Source organism: Poecilia formosa, unplaced genomic scaffold, assembly GCF_000485575.1.
Source record: "Poecilia formosa unplaced genomic scaffold, Poecilia_formosa-5.1.2 Scaffold88, whole genome shotgun sequence".
NCBI lineage: Eukaryota > Metazoa > Chordata > Actinopteri > Cyprinodontiformes > Poeciliidae > Poecilia > Poecilia formosa.
This window is the reverse complement of record NW_006800027.1, coordinates 1,903,395-1,921,699: the sequence shown is the minus strand read 5'-3', so window position 1 is coordinate 1,921,699 and position 18,305 is coordinate 1,903,395. Positions and strand designations below refer to the sequence as shown.

At 35.4% G+C, this 18,305-nt stretch overlaps 2 protein-coding genes across 5 annotated transcripts in view; one reads left to right on the top strand and one right to left on the bottom strand.

The window, feature by feature from the left end:
- septin9a (septin 9a) overlaps nt 1-18,305 on the bottom strand; it is a 92,311-nt gene that overhangs the window by 32,374 nt on the left and 41,632 nt on the right. The gene's annotated exons all lie outside the window — the stretch shown is intronic.
- LOC103141709 (uncharacterized) lies at nt 3,235-6,185 on the top strand. The gene is made up of 2 exons (XM_016673963.1): nt 3,235-3,380; nt 4,286-6,185. The coding sequence occupies exon 2, from the start codon at nt 4,295-4,297 to the stop codon at nt 5,027-5,029; it is 735 nt and encodes a 244-aa protein (XP_016529449.1). The 5' UTR covers nt 3,235-3,380; nt 4,286-4,294; the 3' UTR covers nt 5,030-6,185.

Genomic DNA, 18,305 nt, shown 5'->3' with positions numbered 1-18,305 from the left:
AATTGCAATGCCATCAACTAATAATGTGGAAAACTATATTGATTATGATTATCAACATTATTCTAAATCATTTCCTCAGCAGCACTGATCTGATGTATATTTTTTGTTGTGGATATGCTGATGTCTACTACAAAAACTATACATCAGGTCTGGGCACAGTTGGAGTCAATCAAAATGGGCTGATACATTGTTGAGATGTAAAATGAATGCCTGAGAGATGGACTATAGCTCAAAATTGTTTTTAAAGTTCTATATTTAGCCAAAGTAAAATAACAAGCCAAACCAGTTTCTTTGCTAATTACGATCTGCATCTTAGAAAGCTCGTCAATAAGTTCTTAGCTCGGCCTACTAAATACAAAAATGCTCAGGATTAATCGTCAGAGAATCTCAGAGGGTAGTGGGATGTTTGAACATAATGCAATAGAAATACAGGTAAATGCAGTTGAAACAAGACATTTTTCTCACCGCCATAAGTTAAATCAAACCAAATTTCTCAATTTTTATGTCAGAATAACTGAAGCTGGTAATTGTCATTATCCACATATGCTGCAGCCTTGCACTATCCTGGATGTGCTGCTGTCACTGCTTCCTAAGCACTGAAGTCAGTCTCAGTCCGTCATGCAGTTTACATATACATTGCAAACAAATCACACATTTGCAAAGCTGAGAAATGCTATTAATATCCGTTATGCTCACTATTCCAATTCATGCCACCAGGGTATGTGTGACATAGACATAAACCAACCTGTACCATAGTTAGCAATAGGAGAATTCAAGTACAGTAGCCATTGTTCAACCTAAGGCCACTATTGACTGTTTTATGCTAAATATTACAGAACTAAACACATTTCAAAAAAAAAACAAAAAAAAGTCAAAAATTGCATATTTAAGAACAAATTGACAGTTCATCAGCAAAAAAAAGTTGGTTTGGAGATGAGTAGCACCAACTTAGAAAATGAGAAAAAAGGGTCTATGTCAACATCTGGTACTAAATGTCTTGTGTGACAGTATCACTTGTGATAACCTCACATTTTTTTCTTGCTTTCAGGATATTACACATTGTAATCTGTGTGGAATTTCAATTTTATGAGGTGGGACTCCAGTCAAAAGGTTGAATATCTTATGAATTTCACAATAACTGGAATATATTAACCAAAATATTAAAAATGAAAACAGTGACTTTGTTGTGACAATAAGCTTTGCTCTAAAGTAAATATGCATACAAAGAAAATTCACAGTATGGATGAAAACTGATGTTCTTAAATGTTTTTACAGGCACCAAGATGTTGAGAAAAATCACAAGCTTCTGTGTAGCTGTGTTACTTACTCTGAGCTCAGTGGATGCAGCACACATAAAACTGAACACCCGCGATGACCTGAACAAATGTCACCTGTATGAACAGACAAACATCTTAGAACTGCTTCGCTGGTTTGCTAAAACAGTTACTTTTGAGAACACCTTCATCCGCCTGACCTTCAATCCACAGTCTGATTATGGATCACATCTTTATAGAAACGATGAGCAAATATTAGGTCAACTGCCTGCAGGGTACCAATACTACACAGTTGGTAACATTAATCGAGACACATCAAGACGCCTACCACCTTCTGTAGTTCACGCCCAGAGAGGGAACAAAGCTCGGATCGTATTTCGAGTCAGAGAAAATGGACTGTCAATTGACAGAGTCTACATCACTCAGCATTATGACTTATTTGAAGGCCATGGATCGACTTACGATCGAGATCACACATATTGGGTCAATATCAACCTTTTAAGAGATCTAAGAGATCATTCCACCTATGACATGGAACTGTCTGATGACAGTGTTGAGTCAGAACAGTTTGGAAATGAATCGAACGCTAATGCTCAGAGAAATTCTTCCTCTAACAGAGATGGTTACATGCGTCTTCCTTCCACAAATTGCACTAACCAAGTTGATGGAGACTGGTCATGTTGTAGAATATTGTAGTTTGGCTGTGTTATTTTCGTTATCTGTATTGCTTTAGGGATTAGCTTTGGCTTTATGAGAAAATAGACAGGAGCAAGAAAAATAAAACTAAATGAAAACATAGTGCTTCAGATGGTAAGGAAAACTAATCCAACATGATTATGATTATTTTCACATTTTTCTTTTTTTATTTTACTTTTCTATAGATACATTAGTAAGCAAAAACTATTGTTAACAAGTAGTAATACAAAGAGTTTGATCATTTTGCATGTTTGCTATTGTTCATCTTTAAATCTTATTTTTGTCACAGGCTTTTACAAGTATGAAATGTAGCTATCTAGCAGAGCACATTTAATAGCGACCATGTATCATTTCCTAGCTGCCAAGGTGATATTTTGTGAAACATCTCATGCTTAATGTACTTAAATAAGCCAATTTTTTTTCAGCTATGACTGCTACTGGTATATTGCAGGGGTATTGTAATTTGGTGATTGTTGTGTATGGCAAAAAAAAAACAAAAACAAACATTTTATTGATGTTTATTTGATTGATGTATATTTAAATATAAGGATATCCAAACAAGATGTTAAGCCAAGTCAATTTAAATTTAATTTGCATATCTAGATGACTGATATTTATGTTACTGGAACACCTGAATTCAATCTTTTGGATGGGTGAGTGAATATCTCTGGCTATATAGTGTACGTTAAGCCATGTGTGGAAACTATTCATTAAGTCATGGTGAAACAGTTCAGTGGCCATGCCATCTTAAATTATGGAACATAAATTTAGTGAAGTAGACAAAGTACATAATGTGTGTTTTATGTATGAATAAAAATTAATTATGTTTTCTTCAGTTCGCTTAAGAACTTGCATACAGTAACAGAAGCTAAATCTCTGTGACAGGGAGTTTGTATGCTCTGCTTTAGAATGTGTTACTGTTTACAGGTTTTAAATAAACCACCATTTGATTTGTGTTGTTAAAAATTCTAAAAATCAGTTGATCATAAGCAAAGCACTATATTTACTGAAATTATTAAAAATCTTTTGAAAAATCATTGTCTTCCCATTTCATAAAAATCCCTTCAATAAAGATACATAAGTGCCTATAAAAAGTTTTTTTTTTTTTTAATGCATTTTCATGCTGAACTTTACTACAAGATCACTGTACAACTCAGGAGAAAACACGTAAACTGGTTTGCTGGCACATCAACAGATCCCATTTAACAAAGGACTATCAAGTTTTTCTGAATACAGGAAGCATTTTTTGTAAGTAAAGCTACTACTAAGTAGTTGCCATGGTAACTCAATGTGGGTTGTTACCCAAGTTTAAGGTTTCATGAAACGGAAATCTGAAAAAAGGAAAAGAAATCAACCTCCTTTCACAGATTCAAATCAACCAGAGACCTAAAGAAGCAAACTACTGCAGAGGTAAGCTCATCTAACTTCTGATTTCAGAAAATCAGTGAGTTACTCTCAACTGCAATAGATATCTAAAACTACAAACATTCTAGAAATAAGAAGAAAGATTTGGACATAAGCTGTTGTAAGTTTTATATCGCAACTAATGACGCACAGTCTTCCTTTTTGAAACTTCCTCTTCTTATGTAGCCATATTTGTGTACAAAGATACTTTCAAATAAAATCGATACATTTGGTAATTCTTAATTTATGTTTAGAAATGCCTTTAATGCGGTTTAAATTTAAATTTTTCTGGTGTTAAGAGCAAGTTTTTAAATTATTCCAATCAGATGTGTATTTTAATAACGAATAAATTGTGGATATTTGGAGAGACTTTTCTTTGCCATATTTTTTTTTTTTAATGTTAATACCTTTTTATACATGTTTCCCTTGTGAACAAAGTTGTGGCATACACCAAAAAATAATCATTTGACTAAATCTCTCTGCCATCGTCAGCACAGTGACCTAGAAATGTTTTATCACTGTGGCTTTTATTACTTACTAACCGTTAAACTGAAAGTCAAACCTGTTTTATGCAATTTATGCAATCACAGTGAAAAGGCGGTGCCACCCTCTTTCAGTTCTAGGAGTTTAATAATGAAATCTTCACATAAGTGTTCAAAACCAAATATCCTAACTAAACATTCTTGAGGTCAGAATAAAAAAGTTTGTGAAATCTAAGCAAAACCCCATAACAAAAAGGCATAAAATGTGTAAGAGACATTTTACATGTGGTTCGACATAAACATGCATAAAGGGGTTAAGTTTTTTTTTTTTTTAAGTGAACTTGCAGGCAGCAAGTCTTGACATAAATAAGATCAAAGTCTATCAAGTATCGAGCATTCACAGCTGAAAGCTCTAAAATGTCTTCACAGGAATTGAACATGTCAAGAAAAATCAGCTTCTGCGTAGCAGTGTGCCTTATTCTGACCTCGGTGTTTGCTGCACGGAGAAGTCTAAACTCCATCACTGATCTGATCGACTGCCACCTCTCTGAGCACACAAACATTTTAGAGCTGCTACACTGGTTTGCCAATGAAGTCGACGTTGATAACCACATCCGACTTACCTTTGATCCTGCCTCTGATTATGGCTCACATCATTATGGAAATTTTGAAGACATGCTAGAGCAGCTGCCGTGGGGGTATCAATACTATACAATTGGTAATATTTATGAAGACGATTCCGACGCCCTTCCATCCTACGTAAGAAATCCCCACAGGAATATCGACGACAACAACAGAGCGCGGATCATAATCAGAGTGAACGAAGGACACTCAGGACCTCACCCTGGACAGATAATAGACCAGGTGTACATCACTCAGCACTCCGATGAAGGAACAAATTATGATCCAGATAACACATACAGAATCACACCCAGCCTTTTACACGCAATCAGACGGAGAAACATTACTGAAATCCAAGATCTTGCCAGAAGGTCCCACAGAGAGAACGCTTCTACCCGTCCACAAGGACAACCCACTCGATATGTCCACGAAGCTCGACATAAGCCAAGTACAGAAAACAATGATGACTTCCTGAGGAGATTCTGCTATGCCATTCTTGTGATCATCGTTATTGTTGCTTTGAACGTATGTCTTCAGAATTCCTTCAAATAAGACAATATTTCCAGACACTGAGCAGAACTGTAAATGTGATGTTTTGCAAAGGGAAAAAAAAGGCAGAAAATCCTAAACCCAAATAAAGAAAAGTGCGCGTAAATGTGTCATTTTTAGAATATGGTAAAGAAATCAGTGCAAATTTTATATAAATGTGCTGCAAGTGTAATTACTAGCTTTTAAAGAATTTGTGTGAAATGTTCCAATATGTTGCAATATGTTGCGCAATTTTAAATTTCCGCTTTCATATTTTGCACTATACAGTTTTCAGAGGCTCTTCTCTTAAGAATTTGTGTGAGAATTTGCAAAACTGTATTAAAATTACATTTTAAATCTGAAGAAATCACAACAACTTTCTGGATTTAACTACTTCTTTCAAGGCAATTAAGGTACTCAGATGCAACCTGTCAGGCAAGACTAATCAAGCCACTGAACATGTTTACCTTCTGCAGTAAATTCCCAGAAGAGTAATGCTGGTTGGAACGCCTGGTTGGATCTTAACAAGAGAGACTATTCAAAATATAACAACTTTGTTTGTTTCCAAAAAATAAACAAAATCAGAATAGAGAAAATATTCCAGGAAAACAATTTGCACAACAAGAAGCTTGATATAAAATGTATATTTTGTATAAGAGGTATTTTATGACAAACTTAGCGTATCCATGATCATGTTCTACCTAACTTGTTGTTAGCATTAGTTGTAAAAATTACACATTAGATCAGAAAAAGACTTTGACAGATATGGTGCAATAAAAAAGGAGAATATAAAAATTTATTTAGTTAACTAGGTGTTTTCTTCTGTTGTTAGCTGGGGAAACTGGATGTAATTAAATAAAATAGATCACAATATCGGGAATTTGTCGCATGTTAAAGAATGGATGCTTTGTGTCTCAAAAAGAAAAATGGAAACAGACTTTGCACAGTTTTTAAAGGTGGACAAAGTCTATATGAGTGATATCTTTATGGTTGTGGAATAAAATACTTTGGTTCTAGGGACTTATTTCAACACAGTGATCAGTGGCTATAATCATGATCCGTTTATGCTTACATTGCATTTTGTCATTTTCACTGCTTAGATGGCTAACAAAAGGTATGTAGATTGATTTGTGTTTGTGAAAAGGACCTGCAGCGACATGCTGCAAAATAAAAACTTCTCTTTAAAAATAAAATGTCTACAAGTTATTTCATCTTTTTAGCAGTGCTCATTTTTAAAACACTGCTAGATAAACATGAAGATACAGTTTAAACTGCAAAAAGGAAAACAAAAAAGCAGGTCTTGTATTTTAAGAATTGTTTTTATTTTTTTGCACTTTTAAGTCATCGAGTTTTGGGTATTTTTCGGTACAGTAGATCTTGGCTTAGTTAATTAACTATTCTGTATTTATGCATTTATGACACTGAACACGGTGTCATATGAATTTCCATAGCGAACTCCAAGGTCACTTTACACGTATGGTTATGTTCCACATATAAGAATTAAACCTCAAGAAATTGTGTATTAAAAAAAAAACAGAACAGATTTTTACAGTAAGTAAAATCATTCTGTACTGTACAGTGGTGAGCAGACAGGGCATAAAACTAAAATAAATGTGATGTTACTTTTTTGCACAAATAGCTACATTTCCCTTGGTCTAAATACAATGACAACTGATCAGGGACATTGTGTGGTAATTAAATCAAAGATATAATGAATCCACCTTACGTGGAAAAAAAAAAAAAAGCCTTATCCACATTAGGCTGGCACACATAATTTAATATTATTTAATAATACTAAATCCGTCACAAACTTGAGTTCTTTCAGTTTTGTTTACCAGTGAAATGAAACTGTGTGAACACTCCCTCCCTCACGCTGCAACTTTTTGGAAGATGAGGAAGATTTTTTTCTTTTTTTTTTTTGAGAATTGACTCCACATTTAGAAAGTAAGAACAACAGGCTAAACCAGTTTAGTGGGGGGGGGGTTTCTGTCCGTTGCCTATAGCTGACAGAACCAATGGGAAGGTTGGGGGAGGCCTAACGCTGTCAATCATGCTTTAACAATCTGCAAAAGAGCTTGCTCATGCACAAAAAAATTAGCCATCCTCACGGAGTTTTTATTTAGTAAGTTATGATAGTTTATTTGAATGCAACCTTCATTTTAGTTTGAATATTTTCTCTTTTACTAGATATTATTTGAGATAGGCAAAGTTATGAGATTTATTTTACTTTTTGTGCAATTTGAGCTCCTGAGAGCTTTACCGTTTTCAATCTGTTAAATATTATATGGCAGGTTTTTCAGTTGTTTTTTGGACTGAATATCTGCTGCATTGTCTCTGCAACTTTTATGTATGTTTCTGTATAAATTAAGGAGATTTTATGGTTCCTTTTTGCCAGATCACATAGCCAGTGGCATATATACCTAAATCAAAAAATTATCAGCGATTATGTGAACAGCATTTGCGATCAGCACTCATGGGTGATCTGTATCAGTTTTGGAAGCATAAAACCTGATAGGAGCATTCCTAAACAAATATTACACTGTTTTTAGTTATTTACTTGGTGTGTCCTAAAAACAACGGCTGGAGGAATAAGTCACATCATGGATGAATAACAAATCTAAAATCTCTTCACAGAAACCGAAGATGTCGAAAAAAATACCAAGTCTCTGTGTAGCTCTGCTCCTCATCCTCACCTCGGCACAAGCAGCACGACAAACTCTCAACTCCATCAGTGACATAAAACGTTGTGTTCCTCAGTCCAACATTTTAGAGCTGCTTCGCTGGTTTGCCGATATGGTCAATATTGACCATTATGGTACCATGAGGGTGACGTTCAATCCAAACTCTGAATATGGTTCACATCATTACGGCAACTACGAAGGCATATTGGATCGACCTTCTTGGGGGTACAGATACTACACAGTTGGTAACCTTCATGAAGACTCATCAGAACGGCTCCCTTCTTATGTACGAAACGCCTGGTCAGGAACCGATGGATGGAGCAGAGCTCGGATCGTATTTAGCGCCACACAAACCAACGGGAGATGGAATATACAACAAATCTACATCACACAGCATAGAGACAGTTCTGTACATAATGACACCAGTTATGATCCACACCACACATACCAGATCACCACCAACCTTTTACGAGAATTCAGAGGATGGCCCATTTCGGAAATCCAACAGCATAGCATTTACTCCCAGAGAAGCAATTTTGGAAACAGATTTACTTATCAGCAACAATCCTACTCTAACAGGCACAGTCTTCAGTCTAGTCAAAGAACTGATGAAGGTTCCCTGTTCAACGTGTGTATGGCTGTGGCACTATGTATTTGTATCTGTATTATCACTGTTTTCCTAAGTATTGGAGGTAAATAATACCTATTTACCCAGACACTGTTCAATCCAAACAGTAAATGTGTTGCTTTCAAAATATCAATGATAAAAACAGTCAAAATGTCTGGAAAACCAGATATCAGAAGTGACATGTCCGAGTATTGCTGAAATCCAACAACTTGGCAGAAGGTCCAGAGAGGGAATGGTTCTACCCGTCCACAAGGATCTCCCATTCGATACATCCAAGAAACTTGATATAACTCAAATACAAAACACAATGATGACTTTCTGATGAGATTCTGCGTTGCCATTCTTTTGATCTGTTGTTTTGGTTTTGTCATTCTTATGAATTACTGCAAATCAGACAATATTTCCAGTCACTGAACAGAACTGTAAACATGATGTTTTGCCAATGGAAAAAAATATAGAAAATCATAAATCAAAATAAAGAAAAGTGCGTAAATGTGAATTTGCCTGAAAAACTATATTTGTGATAAAGGAATCAGTGTGAATTTTATCTAAATGTGCTATAAATGTAATTACAAGCTTTGAAAGAATTTGTGTGAATGTTGCAATATGTTTCTAAAATGTTTAAATGACCACTATCCAGTTGATAGTGGACATTTTAAAAGTTCACTATCAAATTTCGTACTGTACAGTTTTCAGAGGCTCTTCTTTTAAGAATTTGTATGAGGATTTGCCAAATTGTATTAAAATTATATTTTAATACAATTTAAATCACTACAACTTTCTGGATTTAACTACTTTTTTCAAGACAATTGAGGTACTGAGATACAACCTATAAAGCAAGACTAATCAAGCCACTGAACATGTTTACCTTCTGCAGTAAATTCCCAGAAGTAATGTTTTATGGTTGTGGAATAAAATACTTTCTTGGGACTTTCGTTTCAACACATTAATCCATTAATCAGTTGCTATAATCTTGTGAGATATAATGTGTTTATGCTTACATTTTGTCACTCTTACTACAGAGGTGGATTGTTTTAGCTAACAAAGGTATGTGGATTGATTTGTGTTTGTGAAAAGAACCTGCAATATAAAAATGTATCTTTCAAAAATAAAATGTCTACAAGTTATTTGATCTTTTTAGCAGTGTTTATTTTTAAAACGCTGCTAGATAAACATGAAGGTACAGTTTAAACTGCAAAAAAAGGAAAAAAAAAAAGCAGCAGTTCTATTTTAGCAATACATTTCTTGAACTTTTAAAGCTCCATAACTGGTGAACTCCCAGTTCACCATCACTATGATATTTCATAGAGAACTCCCAGGTAGCTTCAGGTAATAGTGAGTTCAGGTCACTATTACCTGATCTCAATTAAGGTACTGAGATACAACCTGTAAGGCAAGACTAATTAAGCCACTGAACATGTTTACCTTCTGCGGTAAATTCCCAGAAGAGTAATACTGGTTGGAACGCCGCCTGGATTAGAGAGACTATTCAAAATATAACAACTTGTTTCCAAATGGAAACAAACCACCTTAAAAACAGGAAACACTGATAGATTAATTAACAAATCGTCTTACTTGTCCACAAAAACACAATGGACAAAATGTTCCTAGAAAATAACTGACAGCAAGAGTGTTCATATAAACTGTACACGTGATCTAAGAGGTATTTTATGACAAGCATAGCGTATCCATGACCATGTTCTATCTAACACAAAAAAAGCTGCATGGTGTGAGACAAAAATAGATCATGAGATGGTGGTGGTAAGAATGCAGAATACAAACATACATCCAGTTTTACAGGATATGTAAGGAACTCTCCCACACAACTTTGTAAAGTAAATGCTATTACTTCTGCACTTGCCTAAGTTTCATATGAAAGTTTCTACAATTTTCTTTTCCTGAAATTCAGTAGTTTCCCCAGGATTTATTTTTTATAGGTTACCAGAGATCAGTACAAAGAACCTTAATATAGACATCATATAATTAAACATTTTTGTACCATTCTGAAGTCATTTGGAAAATTTGGGTTCTCCTACTTTTGTCACAAGATTCTCATTTTATGCATTTGAACACATTTTTCACCAAGATTTTTAATTCAAAAATACAAAGTAATGATCAGTTGTTTGTGCTGAAAGAAGAATTCAACCAACTTTCTCTCAAAACTAATTCTTTACTGAGTCTATTGTACATTAAAGGAAAAAAAAACTTTACACAGACCCAGTTTGTTTTAATATTGGCCATAACCTACTTAAAGTCATTCATGTGTTGCATAAAGCTTAACACAGCCTGTTTATAAAAATCATGTAATTGTCACCAAGCTTAAAATGGTGTTTAAATTGTGCGACTGCTTAAGCTGTTCAGAAGTGTAAGATTTGCTCATGAACAATGTTTGTGTATAAAATCAGCATTTATAAATGAAGACGGTGATATTAAGTCACTGCTTAGCAGCGCTAATAAGACCAAGTTATTTTTAGAAGTAAAAAATTCCTCTGAATTGCGAGCCTCCACCGTCACTCAAAACACAACAGGGGAGGATCAAACATTTACTATAAAAGCATTTACAAGTGGTGTAATATCACTAGATTAAGGAAAGTAACAAATGACTGCTGTCCCTGAAGCTTGAATCAGAAACTGACTATTTATACAGGTAAGACCTTTAATTACTCATTGAACTACACAAATTACATCTGAAGACTGACTTTAAATTTTAGTTCTGATAAATTTAACTAGACACTTCATGTTTTTATAAAAACCTACATGTTAAGTATGACAGAGAAAGTTTATTTTAATGGTTGTTTAATAATGGTTAATTAATTAATTAAATATTAATTAATTTATTAATTAATTAATAAAAAGTTAATACCATTAACTTTTATGACCATGACCAAGTTCATAGTTGTTATGCAAAGTTTAGTTTAGTTGTTATAAACCAAACTTGCCTGCATTAGAAAAGATGTTTACAAATATTTTGAGTGCAATTCCCAAAATGAGGTGTTCGCAAAATGCAATAAAACAGGGTCACTGGGAGACTATTTCCTGACTTCCTGGAGAATTTCATTATTACAAACCATCATTTGCAGCCAGTGGGACTACAAAGAGTACGAACATGAAGTAACTTAAAATAGTAACATAACTTTTCTCACATATTTCTGACTGGAAAGATCAAGTTCATACCGTTGATGTGCTGTCAAAGAAAAACCGTTCCATAGTGGTTGTTGGATCCCTGAGCAGATAAGAAAATATCAAGTTAAACCAGTTTCATATGACTGACGCCTAAAGCTTACCAGGTGTCACTGGATTGTTGCCATGAACTGATTTAAACAAAAATGTTACGAGTCAGTTGTTCTCATCTACTGATGGTATATGTAGCATAGCTTTTAGATGTACTTAGTGGAAATTTTGGCATCAACTATTTAGTTGTAATATAGTTAATAAACCCCAAAGAAAAAAAAATAAAAACTAAAATCTAAACCCAGCTACATTTCTTCACTTTTTTGACTGTTTCATGCCCAACTCCAGGTATAAAATGGGATCTCTGCGTATCAGCCACTGTCAACTCGCATCCGTCAGGGGAACATTTATATGCATTTCCTCCTTCATATTTATATGCCACTTCTTTTCAAAACAAGAGTTCACAAATCACATTGTTTCAGGCTTCGACCGGGACAGAGAACATTGGAAAAATAGAACGATATTTACAAGTTTTTTGCAAGTACTCAAAAACTATGCCACAACTGATCTGATTGGTTACAGTAGACTGATGCCACAAGCAATACATTTGCACTTCAATGCAAATATAGTGCATGTCTTTTTTTAAAACGTACATCACACAACAGGTTCACAAATAAAGATTGTAGAAATGGATTTTAAACTAAACTTTCACTGTATTTTAGAAAACATAGCAACAACATTTGATTGTCAGGACAGAGATGGAGGGAAGATTTTTTTTAGTCGACATCTTACGTTCATCTAGTTCTTGTGAACTTGCACAATGCCTGTAAAATTGTTATGTGATTTTATCAAATGATTATAAATGTTTAAGATTCTTTAGCCACAAACTAAACACAATATACCTGAACACCAAACACACAAAATGCTTCTGAAACACGTTACATAGTTATTAAATATCTTTGCATTCTGACACGCCAACTGAGAAACATGATGAATAAATTTGTTCAACTGTTGAATTTCACCATACTTAATCAACAGGTTCACAAAAGTTGTAGAACTGTATTTTGTAGGAAGTAGGAACTTCCTCTGTAGATAACTTGTTTTTTTCTCTCTTTTTTTGAGAATTGGTCCCACCCACTGTAACGAACTCTGTGGTTTATCCCTTCAGTCATATTTCCTAGGACACTGTTGCCTTTGAGAGCATTAACCCAACCACAGATCACACACCCAGACGCACACCTGGCAGCACCTGCAGGTAAGCTACCTTAATTACTCATTAAAACAAATTTAGTCCTTACTGCAACAAACCCATTCAAATATTCTAAACATGAAAACTTAGAAGATGCAATTCTGTTACTTTCCTGGTAATGCATTTTTAAATTAGTATATTTCATAATAGCTGCATACATTAGACTTCATCCCAATTCTACAAAAATCTCTTATAATAATGGAAAATTTTTAATTTAAGAAAACGTTTATATTGACCATTATAAGAGAGAACTGTCACTTTTCCTATTTTTTAGACGTGCACAGTAAGTATACTTCTGTGTGTGTAAAAATGTCTGTTTTTTTGCATAAAATAAAATTCAGCAAATATAATTTGTTTAAGATTTATGGTAGTACATTTGAGATTTACTTTCGAGGTTTTATTCAGTGGGCTTAGCACAAGTCTGCATATTATTCATAGTACCTTATCAGTACCTAACATGTAAATACAAAAAAGCAAGAGGGAAATATACTTAGATTACATCCATTTTATTCTGTTTTTTTTTCTCTTTTCACTTTTTTCTCCTAAAATAAATTTAGGTAAATTCTAGGGGGGAAAAGCTATTGATTTCATGTTTAATATATTTACGCTACTTACTGTAGAAGTGTAAAACATTTATAGCATATTTTCTAACAAAGATAACACAGTAACTCAAATGCTCATTCTAGACTCTCCATTTAGTAAATAAGAACAACAGGCTAAACCAGTTTTAGACAGATTTTCTGTCTGGTGCCTATAACTACAAAGGTGTGATACTTTATGATTCGAATGGTTAAATATTACACTGCTCTGAGTTATTTACTGGGTGTATCCTAATACACAGGAATGAAGAAATAATTCACACCATGGCTAAACAATAACAAATCTGAAATTTCTTCACAGGAACCGAGGATGTCTAGAAAAATACCAAGTCTCTGTGTAGCTCTGCTCCTCACCCTCACCTCGGCACAAGCAGTACAACAAACTCTCAACTCCATCAGTGAAATAAAACGATATGTTCCTCAGCCCACCAACATTTTAGAGCTGCTTCGCTGGTTTGCCAATACAGTCAGTATTGACAATCACGGTAACGTGAGGATGACCTTTGAACCAGAGTCTGAATATGGTTCACATCATTACGGGAATTTCGAAGGGATGTTGAATCGACCTCCTCGGGGGTACAAATACTACACAGTTGGAAACATTCATCAAGACTCGTTAACACAGCTCCCTCCTCATGTACGAAACGCCAGAACTGGGACCATAGGATGGAACAGAGGTCGGATCATATTTAGCGCCACAGAAGACAACGGGGGATGGGATATACAACAAATCTACATCACACAGCATTGTGGCACTTCTGTATATAATGGCACCAGTTATGACCCAAATCACACATACCAGATCTCTACCAACCTTTTACGAGAATTCAGAGGACGGCCCATTTCGGAAATCCTACTGGGTCACACTGGTACCCAGAGAAACAACTTTGTTAACACATCTACTCATCCGCAAGAATTCTTCTACTCTAATCATAACCATGTACCTCAAGCTAACCCAAGAACAACGGATGAAAATGATGTCCTCGGCAAATTTTGTATCCTCTTAGGACTATTTTTTATTATGCTAATGATTTTCCTAGGTAATGCAAATAAATAAAGTAGGGTTGATACAATGCATCTGGTTGAGATTAATCGATTATTCAAATAATAGTCTTACTTTAGTAAGATAATAGTCTTACTTTAGTAATTGAATAATCGTTAATGCAAAGTCTTAAGTATGGTGTCCGCTTAAAACACAACAGCCACATTGCAGCAATTAAGCCAAAATTTTTCATACATTTTTGCATAAGATGAAAAACCTCTTTTTGCTTGACAATCTGGGGAGGGGGTGTGCTGTGGTGGTGCAGGGGTTAAGCACAACCCACATATGGAGGTCTTAGTCGCGGCTGTCGCAGGTTCGATTCTTGGACTGGTGACCTTTGCCACATGTCTTCTCCCTTCTTTCATTACCTACTTTCCTGTCAATTAACTATCAAATAAAGGCCACTAGAGCCAATAAAACCTTAAAATTGTTTTTGTTCATACACTGCTCAAACCAAACAGTAAATGCAGTGCTTTTATATACCAATGATGAAAACACTCAAAATGTGTAAAAAAAAACTTATGACAAGCAATATTTGTCTGAGAAAATGTGCTTTTGATTGTAAAATCTTATTGCACATTATGATACACTACACAACATCTTCATGTATCAAAATGAAACTTGACATTAGATTCAGTGCCTAATCATTTTGGATGTGATGGTCATTACAGTTGTTGAGACTGAAAAGTGTGGTCCGCCAGTAGAGCATGTGACTCATGTACGGAGGCCTCAGTCATTGATGCGGCCGTCACAGGTTCGAATCCCGGTCCGTTGATCTTTTCTGTATGTCCTCTACCTCTCTCATAACCCACTTGCCTGTCAACTCACTGTCAATTAAAGGTCACAAGGACAAAAAAAATAATTTAAAAAAAAAGAGAAAAATTGAAAAGTGCATATGAAAAGCTTCAAATGTGTGTTATTGTGTGCAGTTGGATCTATGTTTGCTTAGTTAAGAGACTCGAGTGCTTTCCCCATCCCAAGGTAAACTGGATGCAATAAAATAAAGCTAACCAGGTATGTGATTTATTAAAGTATGTATGTTTTGTGCAAAATGCAAACAACCTGTGCCCAACCCAAAACATGGAAGACAAGCATATATATGCTGTGATTTAACTAACAGTGCCTAGCAAAAGTATTGCTTCCAGATAAATGTTTTCATTGTCATTTTACAATGGATTTCAAAATATTCTGTTGGGATTTATGTGATAGGGTATTGTAGTGAAGTGTGTCATTGTAAAATTAAACGAGCAAGAATAAAGTGTTAAACAATATCATTCACTTTGAAGATTTCTGGGAGCAAATATTAACTTTGTTTTGCAAAAATTTGTTTGGAGACTACCATTTCTCAAAACACCCCCACTGTGAACTTAGTGATGACATTACTGATTTGTTTTCAGCAAGGCCAGAGAAACTGGTCAGATTTAAGGAAAAACAAGTGGAGCACAATTCTGGAATACAGGTCAAAGTCTTTCCCTAAACAGAGAAAATCTATGTTTTACAGATGCTTTCTGTGCAACATCTACTATTTTGCAGAAAGATGGGCAAACATTTATGTTTCTAGATGTGCAAAAGACTTGCAGTCAAAATAGCAGTGAAAGGTTGTGACTTCTGAATTCATTTTTCTTTTTTTTTTATAAAAACAGAATAAAAACATATTTTTCTTTCTTCGATTTCACAATTATATACTACTTTCTGTTGGTCTGTCACAAAATCCCAATAAGATGCATTCAGGCTGCTGGTCAGCTGATCCAGTGGTCTGCGAATTTGTTTGTTCGCAGACCACTGGAGCAGAGCCAGTGTTTGGAGTAGATCCATGAGGTAAGAGGAAGCAAGACGAGTTTGGCTTTTATAAGCAGACATTGATATTTTCACGTTAATTCTGTGATGAACCAGAACTGATGAAAGATCGGTGAAACGTGCTCATGTCTGTTTGTACCAGTTATAACGACAAAATGCGACATTCAGCTGGAACAAATACTTTCACGAATACCTGTATGTCAACAACTGTCATAATTTTTATTTTAATTAGCAATTTACTTGTCATAAACTTAGTTTCCTGTTCAGTTTCATTTACCAAGAAAATGAAACAGAGAGAACACTCCCTCCTCTCCTGTCTCCCTCCCTCACACACACACACACACACACACAAACACACACAGACGCAGCTTTAAAGACCAGGAAGAAGTCAGTGCTGCCGGTAAGCTCTGTTTTATTCTGTTTAAAAGATTTAAATTTACTCTTAAACGTAATTTGGTTTATTTAGAGATCTATTTAAACATTTATGTAATGCAATTCTTTAAGGGCAAAACACTTTGGGTTACAAATCTGATTTATTTCCTGTTAGATTTCAAATGGACGAGGTTATGCTACTTTTTTCTCTTTAAACATTATTTATACCAAATGGAAAATGAATGGCTAAAATTCTCCGTTTTCTCATGAAATTTAAGTGAATCTTGTTCTTCTTTAGTCCAGTGGTCCCTAACTTGGGTCTTTGTGGCCCAGAGTTCTCCATGTTTTAGACGTTCTCCACTCCAACACAGCTGACTCAATGATTGCTTTACCTTTTTTAAATACAGTGATCCCTCGTTTTTTGCGGGGTTTGCGTTCTGAAAATAACCTGAAATAAGCGAAATCTGCAAAGTAGTTACCTTTAGTTTTTACAATTATTATACAGCATAATTAAATACTCTACATCGAAACCAAAGAACAAAACCTGTTTGCAGATCAGCAGATGTGCGTGTTCATCAATCGGGGCTTAATGTGATCTGAAGTCATATCATTAAAGCGTCTACTCCAAACTGCCCCACGAGATTCACAGCTGTATCTACAGCAGAGCGATGGATCTTGTCAAGCGAGCCTCTGGTCCGGTTTTGCGCTGCCTCTGGCCACAGTTTTTTTTCCAGCAGGCATTCAAAGTTTCAGTTTTCATCTCCTGAATGGCCAATCTATATTACTCATATTTAAATACTGTAACGTTATTGGTACACAGGTAGAGAAGGAGCTCGGTGACTGTTTAGCCAATCAGGACGCAGAACACAATGAACTGTGAAAAAAACTGCACAAAAAAATCCACGAAGCAGCGAGACCTTAAAAGTTGAACCGCATTATAGCGAGGGATCACTGTATTTGCAATTGCTACAGAAGCCTGTTATCACCCATTTATTTAAGCCAGGAAAACACCAGCTGCTGCACACCTGCTGATCCTCTTTGGCCCTCGGGGCAGAATAATTAGACCTGAGAACCAGTGTTGGGGGGCCTCTGCTTTAGTATACTCTAAAATTATGAACACAAATCAGTACTAAACCCTTAAGGCAACAGTGTATGGCAAAGATGAAGAATTTAAGCTCTAAAATGTATTCACAGGAATAGAAGATGTCAAGAAAAATTGCAAGTTATTGTGTTGCTCTGCTCCTGACTGTGACGTCGGTGTTCGCTGCACGGAGAAGTCTGAACTGCATCGATGATCTGAAGACCTGCCACGAGTTTGATGAAACAAATATCTTAGAACTTCTTCACTGGTTTGCTTGCGAAGTTGACATCGACTACGACAATACCATCCAGCTGACCTTTGACCCAAACTCACGTCATTATGGCTGCCATTATTACAGAAATCGGGAGGGACTCCTGGAATCTCTGCCTCGGGGCTACCGATACTACACTATTGGCAATATTCATCAAGCCGGTTCAGAACCACTTCCACCTTATGTAGTAAATTCCCGGAGAGGTAATATTGCCTGGAACAGCGCTCGAATCCTAATTAGAGTAAATGAAGGCAGACGAATAGACCAAGTCTTCATCACTCGGCATTATGATGCATCTGAATACCACGGATCAAGCTATGATCCAGAACAGACATTCAGAATCACCACCAACTTTTTGAGGCAACTTAGGAAACGCTCCATTCATGAAATCCAACAACTTGCTGATGGT